Source organism: Acromyrmex echinatior, chromosome 1 (assembly GCF_024713525.1).
Source record: "Acromyrmex echinatior isolate Ae372 chromosome 1, ASM2471352v2, whole genome shotgun sequence".
Lineage (NCBI taxonomy): Eukaryota > Metazoa > Arthropoda > Insecta > Hymenoptera > Formicidae > Acromyrmex > Acromyrmex echinatior.
The window spans coordinates 22,189,252-22,202,734 of record NC_141852.1 but is presented as its reverse complement, the minus strand read 5'-3'; the positions used below and the strand labels follow the sequence as shown (position 1 = coordinate 22,202,734).

General features: G+C 27.6%; 1 protein-coding gene across 1 annotated transcript in view; it reads right to left on the bottom strand.

Annotated features, from left to right (window-relative positions):
* Positions 1-13,483, bottom strand: part of kl-3 (dynein heavy chain 8, axonemal kl-3) — a 286,847-nt gene that overhangs the window by 272,689 nt on the left and 675 nt on the right. Inside the window, 25 exon segments of the mRNA XM_087403530.1 lie at positions 72-292; positions 385-611; positions 676-906; positions 1,066-1,204; positions 1,281-1,426; positions 1,498-1,669; positions 1,747-1,946; positions 2,092-2,332; positions 2,439-2,693; positions 2,847-3,010; positions 3,229-3,566; positions 4,295-4,475; positions 4,638-4,759; positions 4,972-5,180; positions 5,322-5,506; positions 5,508-6,098; positions 6,656-7,016; positions 7,797-8,071; positions 8,150-8,296; positions 8,391-8,492; positions 9,312-9,533; positions 9,604-9,780; positions 9,844-10,007; positions 10,305-10,503; positions 10,976-11,483. Coding sequence (XP_087259656.1) covers positions 72-292; positions 385-611; positions 676-906; positions 1,066-1,204; positions 1,281-1,426; positions 1,498-1,669; positions 1,747-1,946; positions 2,092-2,332; positions 2,439-2,693; positions 2,847-3,010; positions 3,229-3,566; positions 4,295-4,475; positions 4,638-4,759; positions 4,972-5,180; positions 5,322-5,506; positions 5,508-6,098; positions 6,656-7,016; positions 7,797-8,071; positions 8,150-8,296; positions 8,391-8,492; positions 9,312-9,533; positions 9,604-9,780; positions 9,844-10,007; positions 10,305-10,503; positions 10,976-11,170 — 5,464 coding nt within the window. The 5' untranslated portion in view covers positions 11,171-11,483.

The window sequence follows — 13,483 nt, the reverse complement described above, 5'->3', positions numbered from 1 at the left end:
ACATGACGTAAAAACAATCTAAATTCTATTTTACACGCAATACTATTTTTCTTTTGCTACAAGTATCATACCCACGGCTTGTGCCAGTGTTATGTAACACCTGTCTGTAAGCGGTGTAATCGCAAGTCGATCTGTGCAACCTAAAAATTCATTTTGATAAACGAAATCTATGTCGGTTATCTTAATTGTAACGTCCTCTGTCTCAGCATCATAATAGAATCGACCCTGTTTCAACCATTCAAAATCATATATATTTCGAATTTTGAGACGACATAGATCATCAAATATGTCTCTGAAAAAAATTTATAAATGCAATTTATTTTCCATATTCTTCATCACATAATTGATAATTACGAGACGTAAGTATTTAAATAAATAAAATACCTTTGATGCACGTGTATGGTTATTAAACATTCATATTTTATTCTGGCATACTTTGTAAGATCTTTAACGGTTATTTCTATGAGATTATTTAGCAAATCTAGAAACCATTGATTGGTCCTTTTCATTATCGTTCTATCACGTTTGGCTGCCGTGATTGCTATTTCGGAATCTTGTGTCCATAAAACTTGTAATGCTAATAGGCCCGCCTGCGAAAAATGAATATATATCTAGAATTGATGTACAATTTCCGTCTATTGAATATACGAACTTTGTATATGCACATCATCTTACTTGCAAAACAGAATTCTCTATCAATAACAAGATGTCGAATTCAGGTGTACGAAGTGATTGCAGCCCTAGCGAAATCACAGCACCAACGGATTGCTGATGGACTGTTAACAGAACGTTTAACCAGTTTTCCACGCCTCCTGTACATCCAACTTCTTTTTCCAATATTATTTGTTCGTCTTCTCGTGAAGACATTGCTATAATTTTATCATATTCCTTTTCGGAAAACTTCAGCTGTATATAGAAGATAATAAAGTTTGTGAATATTAAAAAGATATAAGATAGAAAAAGCTTAATATAGGACTTAATATAAGAGCATAATAATTATTTTTGTAACGTGGCAAAATCGTCATACTGTAATTTTATTTTACTAATGCATCATAATCTCATTACTTTTGCTATATTATCAAAAAAGCCATCAAGATAATTTTGAATCGTATGACAATCCGCTGCTTGTCCAAGAATTTCCAATAAAGTGGGATCTGATACGAAGCAGAATCTTGGAAAAATAACTCGCTTGGTTTCCAAATAACTGTATTAATAGAATTGTTCTAATTAAACTTGACGGTCTGCGAGCAGTTATTTCATTTTGCCAATAATATGTATACCCGCTAAGAGATTTTTGGCACGATTCTAACTGTTCCAGTAAATGAGGTAAAAACTGGCTCATTGTCTCATCCCCAGTACATGTTTCCACCGCATTTAATACTTCGTGAGCGCGAAGCATAAGTTTGACCCAAGCCTTATCGATCATCTAAAACGTAAAAATATACAATTATATCATTTTATTGATCACAATGTCATCACAAGTTTTTTTAAAAGTACGTTAAAGCGTTTTGCTTCAGTAGGCAATTGCTTCGATATGTCGCCACCAATAAATACTGCTTCTAGATAAGCCCACAAATTCTGTACTGTTAACCATTTCGCCAATATTTCCGACGTATTGCTAAGCTTGGTCTGCCACAACTGAATCTCTTTTTTAAACGGTATATTGTAACTGTATAATGTTGAATATGAATATAATATATATCATAAAACATAATAATTTTTCAGATTTAGAATAATCTAATATACCGATTTGCCATCAAAGAGCTTATGAGCATTAAACTGTCTTCCAGTAGCGCTATTATTTCAGCCGTTTCAATACCTTTCAGCAATAATTCGCCTCTTTGCTTGAAAAAGGAAAATTGCAGACTTATAACAGCCCAATCCGCAATTATTTGCTTCAATTTAAGTTCGATATCTTGTTCCTTCACTGCGCTAATACATATGTCCTACAACATATAATATTTGAGCATAATTTTTATATTCTATTGTAATATATTGTAATATACAATAATTTGTAAAAAATATATATACATATAATAAGTATTCACTAATAATTGAAAGCTTATAATTTTGCAATCTAATTAAGCATACCTCAACATCATCTTTATATTTCAACAAAGGTGCCTGCATAACGTTTGCTAAAGTAAACTTTTCAGATTCCACATCAAAGAAATATTGACAAAGTTTAGTTAGTTTATTCCAGTGTCTGTCTTTCATGGCTTTATTAGCCATCATCTCTAGCAGTGGGCACATTTCATTGAAATCGTCAATTTTCTTTTTTAGATCGACATATGCGGGCCATTCTCTCATAGCTTTAGGTAACTTTCGACATCTAAAATGATATAGCACAATATTATTTTAAGAATTTAATAATATCATATTAAAACATTTTCATATAATTAAATCTTATTAAATGCATGTAAATCAATCTGACTTACTTATTTTGGAAGTCGGTCAATTCAGTTATAATTGACTCAATATCAATTTCGGACCATGGAATATCATAATAGCTATCGATAGTGCGCATAACTTGCAAATACAATGTATATAACTTCTGCAATAAATTGAGTTCTTTTTTTCTCTGATGTAGAGATGGATATTCTGTTATTTCTATGCCGAATAAGCTTTCGCCACTACTATAAGTCTCGTACCTTTCCCACAGTTCTTCAAAACGCGCTTGAAACAGGATAACTCTTAAAACACGGACAAAAAAAATTATATTATTATTAATATATTATTTTATTTAAATTTAAGAATATTAGTTTTACTAAAATTAAACATTTTTTATCAGTATACTATACACCCAATTTTGCAGAAAATACGAGATACTAAATGAAACATTATACCGTTCACTGGCTTCTTTTGCGACTATTCCTTCAACCATTGGGCCATTAAGTTCAAAATCAATGTCAAAATGAGCTACCTTCTTTTTAAGAACCGTAACTCCATCAATAAGTTCCTTTTTCAATGGGTCTTGCATTTCACATATAACTGTTTGAACTTTCTTCGCCTATAAAAATATAGATATTACTTATTGAAGAGAAAAATGAAAGAGATTGCTTTGAAATATAATTATTATTAATATATACCTATATTAATATATATATATTATTAATACATACCTATATTTATATATATTGAGTAGAGAAAGGTTCTTTGAAAAAATAATTATTAAAGTATATATCAATAAATATTAAACAGAATTAAATTATAAAAACAAATTAATACCATATTGAGCATGTTGTTAAAATTGTATCTCAATCCGTCTACTATATCTTGATCTTCTTTTAATATGTCGATATTAAATTTTCCCATTAATGTATAAGTCTCTTCAATCAGGATTAGTTCCATGTCTAGTGATATGAAATCATCTCGTATTTCTGCCAAGCATTTCATTGCGACTCTAACATCTTCTAAATCCTTAATATGCCTCGCTAGAACTTTATTCTTTTCAGAAATATAATCTATTATTTTTTGAAATTTTTTCTTGTACGTATTTGATAACATGACACCCAATGACTTTTTCCATGCATTTGCTTCGACGAGAAGTGCTAATTTTAATTTATCTATAAAATAAAGGAATTCTTAAATAATTAAAAAAAAAAAAATTTTTTTTTACCTAAATTAAGTAATATAAATATGCTATAATATAATAGATGAAGTATACATAAAATATTTATGTATATTTCATCTATTGTTAAAAATAATAATCGAGGCGTGCTAAAGCAAATGTCATATTATTAATGACTTTTTTAAAATTTTTTAGGAGAAAAAAAACTTTTCCTTTTTCTCTAAAAAAATTATCTTAATAAGTACAGATATGAACAATCAGTCTCTGTATGTGCAAAATTGTTTATATGTATATTTAAATAATTTAAACAGAAACCATATTAAAACTATTAAAATTTTAACATGTAATCCAAGTAAAAATGCAAGTCAAAACGTTGTAAGTTCAAATACCAATTGCACAATAGACTTACAACGTTTTGAGTTGCGCTACCCATTTTTCTTCACTTGTAGCAACATTTTCTACGCCAAATATAGGCCGTGTTCGTATATTACTGCAATGCCAGTTGTCAGTACAGTATATAGTATACGTAACGGGAACTATAGATTTTCAGTACTGGCAGTCAACTGGCAGTAATATACGAACATGGCCATTATTAGTATATGATAGACCATTGTAAATAGTACATACAACTCATTCAGACAATAAAACGCATTTTCATAATTTGAGTAGGTACTTACAACATGGTATATCTCAATCATAATAATATCTATTATTTTCACATACCTGTGTCAATTTGAAGAGGACCAAGTATATGTCGTTCAGGTAAATTTTGTATTTCTATTATTAAATCTTCATATTCTATAAACTTCTCTTTGATGTCTTGTATAAGAGGTTTGGTATCAATAAAGGCTTGTATAATGTCATCTCTATTTTCTGTCCATATGTAGGAATATCGCAAATATGACTAGAATAAAAAAAATGATTATAATTATGATAGTAGAACATTAGTATATAAGTTACAACACAAGTATAACATTGCTGTACAAATAAAATTAAACTAAATGTAATAATGTATATGTATATGTATAAACATATGTGTATACGAAATAGTATTTATATTATATACGTTGCCAACTTTGAAGACATCATCTCTTAACATTAATATTAAACCTTGCAGACTTATTGAACTGCGGATTATGTCTTTGTGCTCGGACACGTTTTGAAAATAGGTATTGTGCAAAATTTTATCTGGATAACGTAAACAAATAATAAATAGTTTCAATAAGTAATAAATTTAGTATAAATAAATTTAGTCTCCTATATTATGATAATATAATAATAATAGAAAGTAATCTATCTAAAGAATTGCTTAATAATGAAAAAATATAAAATAAAAATTTATTATATGTGTTTGTCATTACTATTAATTCAAATATTTTATAATATTATAGCCTATTTACCGGGCAATGTAACTCGTGCATTTGTAGAATATCGTTGTCCCCACGTATACACTTTCTTGTGTGTTTCTATAATATTTGTTATAACTTTACCGAAATTATTTTGCAACTCTTCTATTGATGGAATAATTACGATATTTGGTATTTGTAAAACGAAATATGTCATCATGATCGGAATTTCTTGCTCTATTGCAATATCTTTAACTAATACGCTGAAACATAATTTATATATTAATTTATTTTTTGTTTTGTTCTTATTTTACTATTATATATTTAAAATAAAATAACATAAATATGAGAAGTACTTTACAGAAAAATATAAATATGTTAAATACGCTCATTAAATTAAATACCTCATAATGGTTGCTTTCTTCTTTAATAAGTCTAAAGAATTTTTAGTACACTTTACCAAAGCTTCTATTAACTTATTATTGTAATACGCAAAAAGTTCCATACAATCATTGTGCACTTGATTTATCTTAACTTTATTTGTTCTTTCGATGTAACCAAAGCCTATATTTAACAAATTACTTTTTAATCATAACAAAATAATATAAAATTATGTGAGTACTTTTTAAAATTTTAAAGGATACAATACCCGGCTCAAATGGTCCTTGTATTAATCTGCTTTCGGATCCGACTTGTTTATACATTTTTTCAAGATCCATCCAATTGTATTTAATGTCTTGCACGATAGGATCAGTTATAAGATCTATAAATTTATTAATAATCATGATAACAGCCTTCTCTATCGCCGAAGATTTGATTTCCAAATCAATTGCTATTTTATCTGTAAAAGCTACATTATCGGCTAAAAGTTGTTCTGAACTTTTCGGGTATTCATCTAATTTTAATAACATTGTTTCCGCAATAGATTCAAGTACTTCATCTACTCTCGCTTCTTTCATATCTTCCACCTCCTTAATGAATATCTGCACATTTTTTATCTCTTCTTCTATTTTAGCGCATGCATTGGAAAGTTTTAATGAGGACCATGTAATTACTGATACACACGGTTGAAAAGCAATTTCAAGATTGACAAGTGCAATTTTTATTAAATTTAAAAATAAAATCGGGATTGATTTTCTGCACACAAATACAATAAACGCATGAATATATACATACGTAAAAATTTTATTCGGCATTTATCAAGTAAAATTTGTATACCTAAGAGCATCATTTTTCTTAAGTAATTTTTTCACTCTTTCATATGATGAAAATATTTTATCTTCGCAAAAGATTAACATTTGTATAAAATCTGGCACTTCCAATCCAAATTTAGACATATGTTTGGATTCTCGTATTATTTCGTAAATGTAAGAGTCAAAATTTAGACAGTACTTATTTGTCTTTGGATGACGCACAAGCATAGGGGATGATAATGCCAAGCGAACCTAATAATTGAAAACTATATCTTTAAACTAATCATTTTAGGATATAATATGCATGTGCAAAATTTCCGAAATATTCTCTTTCCCAAAAATGAAAAATTTACAAATTGAACGTTTTTACTTTTTATATTTACGTCATCACACATTTTAAACTCTGTAAAAAATTAATTTAAAAAATACTACACTGTTAAATAAAACTATTTTATTTCACATGTACAAAAAAATATACTTATTTAATTCCAGAAATTAAAATATTTAGAAAATATCTACTAACTAATATATAAAAAATCAGTTTAAATAATAATGATGATACTTACAATATTAGCCGAATCGTACCACGCTTTGTAATATATTAATTCGTAATGAATAAAAACACTGATGAGTGAATTATATATTTTAATACACTTCTGCATAGAATCATGCGTAATCACTCTATGGTGTGATCTAAACATATTCATAGGAACTTCAATGCGTTTATATAATTGCCGGATCCATAGGATTCGACCAGCTACAGGTGGAATATTCCTTGGTATAGGTGGATCGGATCTATTTTCATTATAACTATCGCGGATATCTTCGATTTCTTGTTGAAACATCGAAACGAGTTCTATGCATTTTCTATCAATTCTCAGTTGCTTGAGATTCAATTTTTGAAACCTGTGGGACGACGTAAAATTAATTAAATATCTATCCTTTTTCTATGAACTAGTGCACGAAAAGAACGATTTTGCTGAAGTATCCAAAATTATTTATTTTTAGATACCAGATCTAAAAATAATTTTGTTAGACCAAAATAATTATAGGAAAGCAATATTTTGGCATGCAAAATTTTGGCATTCTAGCAATTAATTTGCAACATCTTACATAATTATTTTGATAGTTCAGTAAAATTATTTGCAGATCTCTATCTAGCTAAATTTTCAAATATTTTATTAGGTGTTGGAATTAATTCGTAGCGTTTTACAAGTGATGGGAAGTACTTTCATTAATGTATTTTTTAATGCTCATGTGAAATAAATAACATTCTTTCATTAAAAAACGCTACGAATTAATTCCAACACCTAATATTTTTAGATATTTCAGTAAAATTGTCATTTCTGTATATGGATACACTTTTGAAACATAAAAAGAAACAGCTGTATGTTGAGACTTCGGTAAGGGGATTTATAACTGATACATATTTAAGTCGGTCTTAATTATCATATTAAGATATTATAAACCAATCACAGAACTATACTAGTATCTTAAAACAGTTTATAGATATGTAATATACATTGAAATAAAACCGATGAATGAAGTGATAAAAAGGAAGAAAGAGAACTTAATGCAAACTAGTACAGGGAGTGCAGTGAAAAAGAACAGACTATATGATATATTCTTACATAGTAAATATTTTTACATGGTTAAACAATAAATTTGTTAAGAAATTTGTACTACCTAGCTATTAAATATAAACTCTGCGTTATGTTTGGCATGAGAGAAAGGCAGTTATAAAAAAACGTTCGTAGTTCCAGGTCGGTTTCCGCTATGTTCTTTTTGAATTCATCATAATCAGTATCAAAATACGGTTTTCTGTGATCTAAGGGATCATACTTCTGAGAAAAAATCTTTTTAAAATGATCCGTATACTTTTGTGCGTATATATTAATTCCTTCTATAGTCGAACTGTGCAGAATGGAATACATCTGTACTGCTTCAAAGATGTCCATGATCTATATTATATATTGTAAATAATAATATAATTCTAAAAATATCGTGACTTATTTTTGCACTGATTATTACTTACTTACTTTTATTATTCTTGTCTTAAAAGTGGCAAATTTTCCAAAAACATACATTTCAGATACCTCGAAACGCTTCTCATCTGGAGATTCCTCGACCTTCTTACACATATCATCGTAACAGTTATGATATGTCTCGCAGAGCTTAATACAATCCTGCAAAATAATCGCTGATACTATTTAATTTCTAAGGATAATAGTACGTAATAGAAGAAAACATTTCTCTTATATGTTTTCGTCTTATTTTTACCTTTATTTTAGATATCATAACACATTTTGATTCGTTCCAAATGCTTAATTTTCCATTCTCCGTTAAGTATGCTTTACATGCTAATATCATCTGATTAGTTATCTAAATAGAAATTGGAAATCGATGTGAAAAAAACTAAATAACTCATATAACAATATAATATTATAGTTATTAGTAAACTGAATATTAACCATCGGACAGTTTTAGCAGTCGATCGTTATTCATTAAAGAGTTATTAAAAAATAAAGTAAAAAGGTTGAGATTGCCATCTGTAAATGTGTAATTTATGCGAAATATGCATTTTATGCAAAATATTCAGTTAAGTATTTTGCATAAATATCCGCAGTCTAGTTATAGGAGTTTGGTGATTTGCTTCAAAAGCTCCAACATTTGAACTTTGAAGCTCCGAAGATTTGAAGCTTTGGCATTAAAATCTTCGAAGATCAAAGGTTCAAAACGTCGAACTTTGAAACTTCGATACTTCGATACTTCAATCTTCGAACTTCGAAGAATCAAAATTACAAGTATTATACAAGTATTATACAAGTATTAATTGTACAAGTTGCAGCTAATAATAAATATATTTTCTTAAAAAGATATACAAGATATATGTATATTTATAAATATATATATATTATAAATACATTTTCATTCTTTTTATTCCCATAAATATATTTTTCAAAGAAACTTTAAACTTTATGAAAGTTTTTTAATATCGAAGATTGAATCCTTTTAAAATTTCGAATCTTCGAAGTTATCAAAAGTAAAATAATTCTAATAATTCTTTATTTTAATAAATAACAATTCTTTTTTAATATAATAATTTTTTGATATTAATCGACTTTTAATTACAATTTATATTCTACGATTCAAAATAGTGATTCAAATTTTTAATCAATTATTTTAGGAAAATAGACATACCTTTACATATACAGCGGTTACCATCTTCCTAGTATTGAAAAATCGCGATGTAGCGTAAATCATCCTTATAGCATACATAAGCGCAGGTAAGTAATCTCCTATTTTTGTTGGATCTAATCTGTACAACGGTTGTGTAAATTTTTCTAAACCGTACAGATACTTTACGTTATCTTGAGATAAAATATGCACCATCGTAACATGATCTTCTAATTCCTTCCATTTCTGTAAATACAAAATACAGCAATATTCAATTCAATACATATTACAAATTAATAGTTGCATTAAATTATACCTTGATAAGTTTTGATTTCGCTTCCGTCAGCAATTGTATAAATGCTTGCGTGTAATTGGACTTTATGTGATTCATTATCGAATAAAACTGACTAAACAATCGCCGCCAATACGCAAGTTCTGCATTTGGTCCTACAGTTTCAGTTTCTCTGCGCAATTGTTGACTTTCAACAATAGCCTAGAAAATTGCTTTATAAAACCATGAAATTTTATTAAAAGATATATAATTATTCAGTCATACCCGTTCCATCAACTTCATCCATATTCGGACATCAGCTTCTACTGCTGTAATAACGTCCAGTTTACGAATGCTCTCTTTAAAATTTTCAGGTAGCGCCAAATATTTCTGATACAAATCCCAATTAATTTGAAAGTATATGACATTTTTTAAATCTATTTTCGTCACTATGAGAAAAAAAGAAAAATATTATCTTCCATCAGAGAAGAATTTATATGATAATTAAATTAGGATTTACTTTTAATAATTTCGAAAAAAAATTCACATTTTGGAAATTAATTCCGAACCTTTTAAAAGTTAAGATGCTTCGAAGTTTCCAAAATTTCGAAGCAGATAGTTTTAAAGCATCGCAAATTTTGAAGGTTTAGGATTAACTTTGAAAATTTGAATTTTTTCAAAGCTTTAAATTTTCGAAATTGTCAAAAATAACAGTTTTAAAACAATACAGATCGTAAGTTATTTACTATCAAGAAATATGCAGAAATCTTTAAAATCGCCTATAAAATCATTCTTTATCTTTTCTCCGGCTTCGCTTTTCGATAATTCTCCCCATTGCGTATTAGCAGTTAACGTTCGTGCATGCAAACGTGAAATTAAATCAGATATTCCTGCCAGCGCACTTTGCGATGTAGGATCCACCTCCGCATATGCATAATATGTTTCCTACGTGGGACGTAAAGTCAAAAGCAGAAGAAAAAATTTTGAGAAAAAAAGAACAAAGAAAATGAAAAAATATATAAACTGCAAATTTTTTAAATAAATATATTTTATTGTATAATATATATCTTATAAATGCAAAAGTAAATTAAAATTCTTGTAATATGTTATGAGTAGTTATTCCAGAAAATCTGCAAATCTCAAAATGATTCAAGATGGCTCTCATAGAAAAAAGTCACAGTGCGAATGTTTGCTTTATCACATTTGTGATAAAGATATGACATCATTATGTAGTTGTCATAAAAGCTGTACCTTGTGATACTATTATGAAAAATACAGATCAGAATAATGTGATCTCACGTTTACTTTTTGATAATCTCGTAGTGATATCAGAGTTTATGATAATTTAATAATTGTAATTCTATTATGATGTGAATGCGATTCTTTTGCTATGAATAGATGCTTTATATTAACTTACATCAAGTAACTGTTTAATTCCAAATTCCAAATTTGATTTTAATCGATAAACTATAACGCATTTGCCTGAGAATTCTTCAGTAGTACCATCTGTTATGCAACAGCGTATAACTTGCTGTTCTTTAGCATGTCGCGGCGTCCATCGCCCGGATTCTGAGATTATGTAAATTCTATGTATAGTATCACGATGTAGCATGAAAATGTATTGTTAACGTAATCACCATCGTTAACGTTATATTAAAATTGCGCGTGGAAAAAAGGAACAGGAAAATATCCATCGTTATACCAAATGTCGGAGGATTCATAGGCTGAAGATATATAATAATGGCTTGTCTTCCACCTTCAGGGAAGAAACTGTTAAATACATTCACGTATTCGTCCTTGTCGAGAATTCCTTCTTCCAGGATCTCAGGGTCTGTGTTTAAAATGTATGCCACAGTCTCCAAGACATGTCGATGCGTAATCTTTAGTAATCCTTGCCTGGCATTGCGATTTTCTTTGAATTTTGTCTAAAAAGAAATTTAAAAGATAAAAAGACCCGCTGAACAAATTTCTTTTTAATTATATAACATTATAAAAAAAAATTACAGATTATTTTTTACATTTTTATTTAAGTATTAAGTGTATAACTATGTAAATTTTATATTCATGTAAATATCATCTTCTATTCTCTTAATTTTTTAATCTTTTAATAGTAGTAATCTTTTAATAGTAATAAGTTAATTCTTTTTTTTTTTGTAAACTTGAAGAGTAGCAAAAATAATTCTAAGATATTTCTAATTGTTTCTTTTTACTCGATTATATTAAAATTCTCTTGTAAAAAGTAATAAAAGTAATAAAAGTTGATATATTAAATATCAGGATTGTCCGTGAAAATATTATAAATCCTCAAAGGTATTTACAAGTCGTTCTTTTGTACTCTCCATGGGTAAATCTTCCCTTGCACCAATCCTTCTCTTTACTAACTCGGCAATTCGTTGGTCAATAGCTGGTTTCGTGTAATCTCGCGATGTGTTTGCCATTGTTGCAAAAAGAAATTATGAATGTCAACGTATCAATAAAAGACCTTAAACTAGATATATAACTACACAACTACGAATATGATGCGCTTAATTCTGACAATTCCTCTTCAGTCGGAAATTATGCGTATAAAGCAGGACGGATATAAATAAACGAACATCGTAGAGTATTTTTTCAGAAAAAGTTATTAAAATATTGTGAACATATTTTATCCATAGACATAGAATAGAATAGACTGAACTTTATCAATTTCATTGCATGTTTTTTTTGTTCTAAGCAAACGTATACATGAGGTATTTTTTTAAGATATAAAATATAAAATATTTTATTGATAAAATTGATAAGAAAATACATTGCATAACTAAAAAAAACAAAATGTTGAAAAATAAATGTCGGAAATAGGAAAGTTATAGATTTTAAAAAACTATTGATTCATACATATTATTATATATTTATATTTTATTATACAATAGATATTACATGTATTCTTAATATTATTAATAATTATTATTATTATTTTAATATTAGATAATAGTTAATATTTTATTTATTAATATTATTGATATTATTATTTGATAATAGTTTTGTTTTACTCCCTCAAATCTACTCTCATTGAAAAATAAGAGATTTATTGAAAAATGAAAATCTCATTGAAAATCGCTACTAGCGATTTTCTTAGCTGATACTTAAATAATAATAAACTAAGAGCTTTACAAATAACAAAAATATAATAATTAATAATATAATATAATACTTCGCATTTTTTGCAGCGCACAAGAAATTTTTTTAACACGATTTTCTTAAATTTATAATTCAAATATTTTCAATTTATATTTATTATAAATATTATATAATAATTTTAATAATTTTACCAAAATAAAATTATTTAAAAAATTTTACACAAATAAAAATATATAAAAGGTTTATACATAAACATATTAATAAAATTATAATATAAAAAAAGAAAATGATATATACACTATGATATGCATACGTGCGTGCGTGCGAGCGTGCGTGCATTTTTGCGTGCGTGCGTGCGTGCGTATGTGCGCACACACGCTTGTGTGTGTGTCTACATCATCTTTATATCTTTATATTATAACTTTTTTATATAAATCGATTTTTATAATTTAAGTTTTTTATAAAATAAAATGTCGGTAAGGTAGCTGATTATCTTATCTGTAATTATCGATATCGTTAAAATTATCGACATTAAAATTTTTTCAATCATCGATTTGTAACGGTGTAACATTCTGCTAATTGCTAAAATTTAAACTCCCAAGAATAGTAATATAAAAAAATGTATATAATCAATTAAAAGATGCTATTTCTCAAAATTCCAAAAATTTTAAGTCTAATCGCGTTTGAAATGCAAAGTTTTGAAAATTCAAATCAGAAAATTCACATCAGAAAAATATGAAGAAAAAAATAATAACCAGACAACACATCTGGTGTAAACAAAAAAAAATTCCAAGCGTTGCAATTTTGA